The 10913-nt window shown below is 33.3% G+C and overlaps 1 protein-coding gene across 2 annotated transcripts in view; it reads right to left on the bottom strand.

The window, feature by feature from the left end:
• Positions 1-579: 579 nt before the first annotated feature.
• Positions 580-10913, bottom strand: part of Arl6 (ADP ribosylation factor like GTPase 6) — a 29878-nt gene continuing 19544 nt past the window's right edge. Inside the window, exons 8-9 of one of the 2 annotated variants that reach the window (XM_010644637.3) lie at positions 9969-10024; positions 580-3151 (exon numbers count right to left, since the gene is read on the bottom strand). In XM_010644637.3, the coding sequence (XP_010642939.1) occupies positions 3126-3151; positions 9969-10024 (82 nt within the window). In that variant the 3' untranslated portion in view covers positions 580-3125. Of the gene's footprint in view, positions 3152-7901; positions 8540-9968; positions 10025-10913 lie in introns of those variants that run through there. The other variant, XM_010644644.3, reaches the window with a different exon arrangement.

The following is a 10913-nucleotide window of genomic DNA, read 5'->3' as shown; positions in this document are numbered from 1 at the left end:
TGTTTTACACTCTATGGGTCACGTATTGTCTCTTTAATACTTTTTTTTTAAATACAATACTTTAACCAAGTAAAATAATTACTATTTCTAGGGCCATACAAAAACAAGTTAGCTTGCTGACATCCAACCTATGTAAGAGAGACAAAACAGCATTTACTTCCTGGGGTTTATATGATGATTTAATGAATATGTAAACTATTTATAAAGTATAGGCATGTAATAAAAGCTATACAAATGTTTTTCACTATTACTGTATTTCTAATCAAATTTCATTTGCAAAACACTATCCCTGGATAACTTCTTGAATCAAGTGGTGACCTGAAATTCGATTTAATTTTTACTTCCTGGTTTATTCTAACTTGTGAAATAAGGAATTTAACACTGTATGTTGATGAAGGTGCTCGATGTGGTATTAAAATCCAGTGACCAGAAAAGTCAATAATAGTTCCAACCTAGGCCCTTGCAAAATGGAGCAGGAACATCCATACTGAGAAAGATTCAGTTAAACACAATAATCATTTCTCAAGTGCTACAGAAGTAAACAAACACATTATTCAGGTAAATTTCTACTATCAGTCATTTATTTTTAAATTAAGAAATAAGAGATAATAATCATTTATTCAGATGGTATGAACAATGACAGTTAAAACAAGATCATTATTTTCATGTACCAGAATTATAAGCAAGAAGAATTAGCCTTAAGTATTACAATGGACTGCAATGGCTGCCGAAATAGCTGATACTGGATTACTCTGGATAACTTTTAATTAGCCAAATATCAAAATTAACAAGTTAAAATTTTAACCCCTATGCAATAGAGGAGTAGGGTCTTTGGGAGGTAATCAGGTTATGAGTGAAGTCATGTGAGGGTATGATAGGATGAATGCCTCTAAAACAGGGACCCAGAGAATTCTCTCATCCTTTTTTCTACTCCACAAGGACAAAATGAGAAGATGGACCTCTTCTAGGAAGACAGTTTACACCAGAACCTGAAGATGCTGGCACCCTGATTTCAGACTTAAAGCCTCCAGAACTATAGATAAATTTCTTTTATAAACCACTCAGTCTACGGTACTTTGGTACAGCAGCCTTAATTAAGACAACTGTTCTCAAAAATAATAGCATATATTCATGGAATACAATACTAGTGGGCCAAAATTCTCAAATATAAAAAATCTTAATTAGGAGACAAATATAATTTTTGCAGATAGGCCATAAATGAAGAACAAAAACTCAGTTCTTTTGTGCTTTATACAGCATAGGCTGAATAGGGCCATACACAAATATTCAAATGCAAAATAAGTAAGAGTTGAGCATACTATAAGAGCTATATTCAAATGTATAGGTTAATGAATTAAACTTTATAACAGAGTGCAGTCTAAACAAAATACCTGCTTCACTTTTGAGACATTTAAATTATATAGTATGCCAAATACAAATGAAATTATAATCTCAATTTTGATACACTTACATGGCATCCTACTATTAAATTGCTCCTCAATTTGCTCCTTTACATGAAAATTATAGAGATAGTTATTTATAAACTATAAACTAGATTTTGGAGGTCATGGAAACAGGGAGAAGTCAGTCTACTCTTTCTTCTAAATATCTGCATAGGTGAGATACTAATTAACTTAGTATCAAAACAGCTTTAAGAGTTATTTTTAACAATCATTTACACCCAGAGTTAACAACCTGAAAACAAACCAAAGAAAGAGTAATTCCTGTCTCTTACCTTTCCATTACCATGCTCCCACTGTTTCAATTATGTCATTTATTTCTCTAGATACTTCTATATTTCTAATAACTATAATACTTCTGTATCTTGAATCATCCATTCTAAAGAGATTTCTTGATTCTGAATGCCAGCATCACCCTGCCTTGGAGCCAGCAGAGGCTGTGGACTGAAACTTCTTCAAACTGTGAGCCAAAATGATCCCCCCTTCCTTGAGTTGGGAGTGTCAGATATTTTGTCCCAGCCACAAAAAAAGCAATTAAGACCAGATAAAACCCTTAGGAGGTAGTTTCTCGTGGGAGGACAGTAGATCATTTTGGCTGTGCTAGTAAAGGGGACATTGTGACCCTAGTCCTTTTTCTTCTTCTCTTGCTTCTCAGCTACCATGAAGTGAGGAGCTTCCTACACAACATGCTCCTATCTCATAATAGCCTAAGAGCAATGGGCTGACCACAGACTGAAAACTCCAAAACTGTGAGGCAAAATAAACATTTTTATAAGGTGATTATCTCAGGTACTATTTTTTTTTGTACAGTAACAGGAAGCTAATACAAAGGCATTTTAAAGGAAAAAATAAGAAGTCAGTTATAATACTTATTAAAGTCAAACATTAATTCATTTTTGAAGATGCAATATTTTCTTTTAGTCAATAGAATTATGTAACGTGTATGAAAAGGTTCTCCAATTCTCCCTCATTATATTTTAAGCTCTGTGAAGATAAGGAATATCTATCGTGCATCACTAGTGCCTATGACTATGCATAATTTACAGTAGATATAGGCATGTTCAATGTACAATGAATAAATTCAGTTTAACTTAGTCTCAGACCATGTATAAATGCTGAACAGTAAGATACCAAACAGCATTAACAGCATTATTCTTTTCAGTATAAACAAAGCACACTAATTGGTACACTTTATTTTTTTATTTATAGTGACACATGGTAAAATTTTAATATATATTAATCACCTAAGGTCATTTATAAATATTTATAGTTTTCTTCACAAGCACAATTCATGCCAAAAAGTAGTACCATCATCTAAATTTGTAAAACAACTACAAAATTACATTAAACACAGTATAAATTATAATGGGAAATTGAGATGGCTTATGATACTTTAAAAATATTGTAATTACAACCAAATATAAACCTTTACCAAGAAGTTGTTAAATCTAGGGAGTCCTTTTGGGAAGATTTAGTTTTGATCTAATTAGTGGCTAAATTAGTATACCTGATGAACTCTGTTCTTAAAAAACTCATTTAGAATCCATAAATGCAAGCAGAATGTCATATTCTTGGATACATATACACATTTTAACAAATTTATTCATTCTGCCTTTGACATATTCATTGAATTCAAAACTGCTGAGATTTCCAGAAGCTATCTTTTCATGTCTTCGCACCTTGGATCTGATCTGATAATGAAATCAAATAAATATAATAAATCTCTACAGAAAAAAATTATTTCCAAAAGTAATCCAAAGTTATCATACCCAAAAAACAATGCTGACATAGATTCAGGAAAAAGGAATTCTCCACTACTGATATGAATGTAACGGACATCAGAATGGAGGTTCCTCATAAAGCTAAGAACCAAGCTATCACCTGATCTTGCTATAATATTTCTCAGTGCAGTACATTCCTGAAAGAATTAAAGCCAACATACTACAGAGATATTTGCATATCCATGTTTACTACAGCACAATTCATCATAGCTAAGTTATAAAACAGCATGTGGGCCCAACAACAGATAAATAAAGATATGATATATGTTAGAATATTATTTAGCCATAAAGGAGCATGAAATCATTTCATTTGCAGGTAAATGAATGGAACTGGAGAGCACTGTGTTAAGTGAAGTAAGCCAGACTCAGAAAGTCAAATGGCATTATGTTATCGCTCATCTGAAGAATCTGGGAAAAAAATTTAAAAAGAGAGGACATGCAAGTAAAAGACTATTAAGAGAAGAGGTACGTGATTAGGGGATGGAAGAAGATTAAAGTATGTTCTATAAGGAGGGAGCAGAAATTGAGAGAAGGAAGTGGTCAAAGTATGTTATATGCATGTATGAATATGCCAAGATGAAATGCATGATTCTGTATAATACACACTAATAAGATAATCTAACAAAAATGTATATAATCCTATGCATATAGTTTTAATTTTTATTGACTGCAAAGAATCAACTAGTTCTATACGGTTTGTATAAAAAAAGGCAACTTGCTTCATCTCTCCTTTCAGAAGCAACTACCTCCAAATCCATTTTAAATGATTAATTATATATCTAAATATACTTTTATTTCTGTATCAGTAATGTTATATGAAGTTTCAGTTTTCACATTCTCATGTGCTGACCTACAGTCCTTATTATACTTCTAATATTCTCATTCTTCTAACATAGTAATAGTCATTATCAACATGACTATTTAAATGTTATTCTCAACTAAGATAATTGGTATATTCAGGTTTTCTTCTCCTCTATTCCCTAGAGGTAATATTTATCCCACCATTCCCTATCAAATCCATCTGTTTATTTTTTTATTTTTGAGGGTAGTACTGGAGTTCAAATTCAGGACCTTGTGTTTGCAAAGCAGGCAGCAAATGCCACTGAGCTAAATGCCTGGCCCCATCTGCTTATTTTTTAATGTAGTTAACACTTTCACAGATTAAACCTTTATTATTATTATTATTATGAAGCGCATTACATAATCCATCATTTTCATCTTCTTGAAGAACTCTTCCCTAAAGTCTTATAACTCTCCAACCTACACCAGCTGTTCTCTAAGCCTGCCAGTTACACTTCCTTTTATCATTCTAGGATTTCTATTAGCATCCTGGAGATTAATTCTACCATTCTTTCGTGCTGCCTTTCCTGTTTCACGTTCTCTTACTTTTCTTTTAGGTTCATTCTCGTTCCAGAAGCATAATCTTCTTAGTGGCTACATTAGAAAAATGCATACATTCTTGGGATGTTGCACAGGTGATGATGTCTTGAATGTCAAAGTATATTGATATTTCTTAGGAATAATTCATTATTTTCTCCATGGACTTTTCAGGAATTGTCTGATGATATTGTAGCTTCCAGGTTGTTTCAGTTGAAAAGTCTGATGTTATTCTATTTCCTTATCCTTATATGTCTATGGAAACAAGCCAGTTCTCAACTAGAATCTGCCCTCATTTCTACATGACGTTTTCTAGTCCCTCTGCCCCTACCCCTGTCCACTTCAGGCAGATTCTCTCAATTACCATGGCTGAGTCTGTGCTTGATATAGTAGAGGAAGGGAAGAAGTGATGAGCTGGACCCAATGGCAGTGCTGAGATTTCCGAGGTCCCACTTGCTCAGGCTTCTCTCCAGGGAAGATGGGCACAGGGAAGGGAGGTGCAGACACCCAGTGAGGTTTGGTGCTGGGCTATTGCCTGAATGTTAATGACTTACTGCAGTCAGGTGACAGTCTGCAGTGCCTGTCCAGTGCCTGAATAAAGGCCAGCAGTCCCAACCTCATTGTGCACAAGCAGACAGAGCCCTCTGGAGGATGACACAGTCTTGGCCTGACCTGTTTCCCATGTGAGACTGCCCCAGGCTCATGAAGCCATGCTGGGCAGCCCGAGGGAGCAGAGGTCAATGCATCCCAGTGATGCAAAAGTCAGTCGACAGACAGATCCTGCTGGTTTTCTGTGGCTGGCTGATTTCTGAGATGAGCTGGCTTGTTGCGGAGTCTTCTGACTCCAGCATTGGATTTTACTAATGAAGCACCTTGATGTGGGAATACTTACATCCACTGCTCTCAAGAGGCTTTTCAACTGAAAACTCATCATTTAGTTCTGATACTCACTATTTTTTCATTTGCTAATCTCGTTTTTTTCTGTTCTCTCTAAATTTCTTATCTGAATATTGGGCCTTACAATCCTCTAGTTTCTTTTTACATTTTTCTATTCTTTGTGTTCTTGCCCTACTTCTGATAAACTACGTCTATCTAATTTTTATTGTTTTTCATTTTTACTATTCTGTTTTTATATACCAAGAACTCATTTTCATTTTGTTCCTTTGTAAGTTGTATCCTGGTCCTATTCATGAAAACACTTTCTCACCACTTTGAGGATACTTTCTTTAGTGAATTTTGAGATGTTTCCCCTACATGAATTCTACTTCCTCTTTTTATTATTTGTTTACATAATAATATTTTATGCTCTTTTCATTCTCAAAAGTCTGGTGATCTTTTGCCATTTGCTTGTACCTATGATTAAACACTAAGAAGGCAGATTGAAATTTGGAAATGCAAGTGAGGCTTGTCAAATGTGGTCTTCATTTTAATGTGTCTAGTTAAACCAATTCTTTCACAATTCCCAATACAAATACCTTTATGCTTTTCTCTGTTTGGCTAGTCTAATTCCTCACAGGTGATTCTACCTTCTGCCTCCCTCTAGTGTTTTCTGGGAGTAGTAGGATAACACAGAAGAGAATTGTAATATTCCACAAGAAAAATTTCAGTCATTTCTCATTTTCAGTTTAGCAGTAACACACACAGGCATGCTTGATTTTTCCCAATCAAAAGACATTCTATTTGTCTTTTTTGCAGAGAATAAAACTTCAGACTTTTGGCAAAAGAATATATAAAACTGTCTTTTCAGCTCTACCTTCATCCTTATTTTCAATTTCCACCAGTTTCTGGAGAGAATCTGCAACATAAATAAGGCTACATTCCAGTTTTTTCCAGCTGGCATAGAATTCATCTTTTGGAGGTCTGTTTAATCATTGAATATTCATCATATAAGCCAGCTTCTAAAATTTGGCTACCATTTGTACCACTTTCATTCCTTTACCCAGGTACATTAATGTCTTTTTAAAAAAGTTTTTTTACTATTAGTGTGACTTAGGAAGGGATAAAACTAGGTATATATGTTCAATCATTTACCTTTCATTGGAATATTCAAATGAATAATTTATAACAGTCTAATATTAAAATCTGGAAGTGGAGTAAGAGGATAGCTTAGTGGAGAGTATGTGCCTACAAGCATGGGTGAGTCCTTGAGGTTGAGCACTAGTACAATGAAAACAAAGCAAAATGAAACAACAAATACAATTTAAAATCTGGAAGCACTATTAATTTTTTCCACACATATAAAATGGTAAGATTAATGCTTCACTAGTTATTTGTGAGGATTTCTTTTTACAAAAGCTAATCTGAAGTTTCAAAGCCATAAACTTACTGCTCTGTTAACAGTTTCTATATATTCTTGTGGTTAAAAAAAAAAAAAAAAACTTCATAGGGCCGGGGATTTAGCTTAGTGGTTCTGGCGCCTGACTCGCAAGCGCAGGGACCCAAGTTCAATCCCTGGTGACAAAAAACAAAAAGCAAAAAAAACAAAACAAAACAAAACAAAACAAAAAAAAACAAAAATTCATAGTACACTCAAGGGTTCTGGTCTTTATGTATTTATACACATAAAATTATTGAGAATCTTTCCAAAAGAAAATAGAATCATAACACTGAATGTGTCATTAAATATCTCACAAATAAGTTTCTAATCTTAAAATAATAAAATTGGTCCAACATGAACCAGGAGCCTTCTTGTTTATAAGCCTAGAAAATTTCAAACTTCTAAAAGCATAATGAAAAGATGCAAGTTCAGAATATCTTGTATAGTAAGGTTTACACAAATCCCATTTGCTAGCAAGCAGAAGTTATACAGAGACTATTCTATATTTACTGTTACTTACTTTGCAAGATAAGTGTTTATCTTTTTTTCAAATACAGAGAGATAACTAGGAACATCAAAATGTAAATTTTATTATTATGTAAGAAATATGAATAATCTACTCAAAACCAAAGTGAAACACTTTTTATTTTTAAAAATCTATGTACTTAGTTTCTGACTCTTAAATAGAATGGTGAAGAAAGAGTAAATTTAACATTGATTGATTGCTTTCTTATGTTAGTTACTTTTACAGATAATAATCTGTACATCAATTTACAACATTTGATTTTTAATTTTACACATGAAGATTATCTTCAAAAGATAACAGAAGTTAGATAATAGGCAAAGAGGTTAATTAATACATAAAGTTAATAAGTAGTACTGAATTTACTGGACTTAAAAGCCCCAAGTCTTTCTATAATTATTTCATGCCTCTATAGAAAATAGGGATACTACTACTTACCTTGCAGAAGACTTGTAAAAGGAACATAAAGTAATGTGGCAACAAAGAACACAAAAATGTACTTCCAACAATGTGACTTTCTTACAAAGATTGGGAGGCAAGACAGAAGATGGTTCAAAAAAGTCAAAGAAACAAAAATTCACTACCAAGAAGACTTGGCTATTGAAACTGCTATGTTAGATCGTTACTGACACCCAGTGGCCTGATTTCAACAGCTAAAATAAAACCAGAAAAGGACCAAGGGGAAGACCAAAGAGCTACAATTTAAAATCGAGATAACCATCAATTTATTTTCAGTAAGTACTGTGCTCAGAATTAATTATTACGGATGACAGCAAAGTTTCCATCCCATGTTACATCTTCATTTGTGAGTAATGATAAGTACTTGTGAAATAAGAAATCAGAGCTGAAAATATGCTTTTGTTATTTTCTCCAGGATTTTCCTCTGCAGTCCATTAGTTTCTGGTGGGAATCCATCCTATAACCTTGACTACATCTTTCCAATAGTCTAAGAAAGTAAGCTGGTGGGTTCACGGAAAAAATCCTACGGGTTCTTCTAACCACTGGTGGTTCTCAATTAAATTTTACTTCATAATGGAATGTGACTAGAATGTTCTTTATAGTTTCATGGGAAATATCATGACTACAAAATATAAAAGACAGAAATACAATGGTCTGGATAGTTAACCAGAAGACCACAATGTATAGTAACATAACAATGTTTATGAAATGTATCTTTAGTATGGGCAGACAGGAAGGCAGGCTACTCCTACATAAAGCACAATAGTATGGTCTATGTATTCCACCTGTTAGTTCCAAAATGCAGATGAGAAAAAACTTGCAATACTAGGCATTAAAATGCTAGTATAGAAGAAATTTCAATTTCTGGCCATAAGATTACAATCAGAAATTTTGTCTTACAATTTACCCTTGTCTAGGGTAGGAAAATTTATAGTGGGAATGATCTTCTGTTGTTCTGCTTCAAACAGAAAACTTTTGGCCTGGCTAACGAGTTTCGAGACTAAGAACAACAAAATGTGGCTTCACTCACATTCATTGCATTATGTGAGTAAAGCTATTCTTGTAGCTAGTAGGTAATATAACTGTAGGGTAAATTATATATTTTATTCATTCCCTACTATAGTATGCATGTACCCACTATAACTATTTTGAATGAATATCAAACAGAACTGCAAATATATAAAACATAGAATACCAGTATTTATAATACTAAATATGTATATTAATCGATCATTTTCAAAGAGGAAGGGGATCAAGAGATGGAGGGAGGGGAGGGAAAGAGGGAAAAAGGATGAAAAAAAGGAATTAAGATAGATGTGTTATGTACATGTACCAACTCCACACAAGGAGTAAAAACATGTTCTCTAAACATGAAAAAGAAGAAGGAGAAGGAGAAGGAGGAGAAGGAAAAAGAAGAAGAAGAGGAGGAGGAGGAAGAGGGGGAGGAGGGGAGGAGGAAGAAAAGGGACCAAGAGATGGATAGAGAGGGGATAGAAGGAAAGGAAAGAGGATGAAAAAAACTAAGATATATACAAGTATCAATTCCCCACAAGGAATGTAAATGTTATATACTATGACCATGTACCAAAGAAAATGACCTGAAAAAAAGTTGTATACTGTGTATGTGTTATGTATTAATAAAGCTACATATGCAGCAATGAACAGCATGATTCTTAAAAGATATGTCATTGTATATGCCATTTAGACTTATTTTTAGTTATGGACAGTGAGGCCTAACATTCATTCTAAAATTCAAATGTCTGGCAACTACTAGATCAGATAGAAATTTGGTGCCATAAATTAAAATTATTTTCTATGTCTCACATACTCATAGAAAGGTGCAAGCATACTATCTAAATAAAACCTTTACAAAAAGATAATAAAGTAATAGAATCAGGTATTAGGTACTTACTATACGTTTTACCTGACAGTAGAAATAGATGGAAACAAGGAAAAAAGGGCAATGATATAATAAAAGTAAAATGTATGAAGGAAGTAATATGAATGGAGAAGAAACAACGGCCAAAGAAACACAATACTTTGAGATATACCTTGAAGCCAGTCTACTCCTTCTTGTAATCCTTCTCCTTTTATGGCATCGCTAGCACTGAAATATAATCCATAAAAAACAAATTCATTTTATTATGTCCAGCAGTATGGATAAGGAACAGTTTTGCCACATGAAATATTAATATATTTTAGTAGCATATATTTGAGCAAAACTAAGCTTTGAAACTGAATATATTTTCATAATATGTATAGGCAGTTTTAAAAGTATATTACTAAAATTATTACTCTGAAATAGAACTTACAATACATATATTTCACATTATTTTTACACTGTTGGAAAAGTCTTGCAGAATCACTATCCTACTTCATCTACTCTTGAAAGTGCAATAATATGTATTAATAAGAAACGCTTTAAAAAAAAAAAAGAAATGCTTTATATTGTGGGCTGGAATATAGCTCAGTGGTAGTAGAGCACTTGTATACCATGTGCAAGGCCCTGGGGTTTGATCTCTTGTACTTGAGAGAAAGCAAGCAAACAAGAAAGAAAGGAAAAGCAAGACAGGAGGGAGGGAAAAAGGAAGGAAGACAGAAACAAAGAGAGAGGGAGGAAGAGAAAAAAAAAGAAAAGAGAGATCTGATTTATTGACTTAGGTTCAAATATAGTCAGAGAATGGAGTGACTTCTTTATTTGAAGTAATTTTATATCCATAGGGTATAATCCCATAGTTATGACTTTGGTAAGCTGGTAGAATAAAATGAGAACTCAGTAGATTCCAGACATAGTTATATTAATTATTATATTTATTAGAACTTAGCTCCTTTGTCTTGGTTTGTTGTAAGAACTAGGTATTTCAGATATGCGTATAAAACACCCAAACCAGAATACTTTTGTTGTTTTTCATTCCTCACTTGATCTTAGCGAAAATGCCGAGAAACGATGTTGTTCTATTTCATTCTTTTTTTTTTTTTTTTTTTTTTTTTTTTAA

This window comes from Fukomys damarensis, unplaced genomic scaffold (assembly GCF_012274545.1).
Source record: "Fukomys damarensis isolate Sample0158 unplaced genomic scaffold, DMR_v1.0_HiC HiC_scaffold_24, whole genome shotgun sequence".
In the NCBI taxonomy this organism is placed as follows: domain Eukaryota; kingdom Metazoa; phylum Chordata; class Mammalia; order Rodentia; family Bathyergidae; genus Fukomys; species Fukomys damarensis.
The sequence above is the reverse complement of the archived record's forward strand: the minus strand, read 5'-3'. Positions and strand labels throughout refer to the sequence as shown.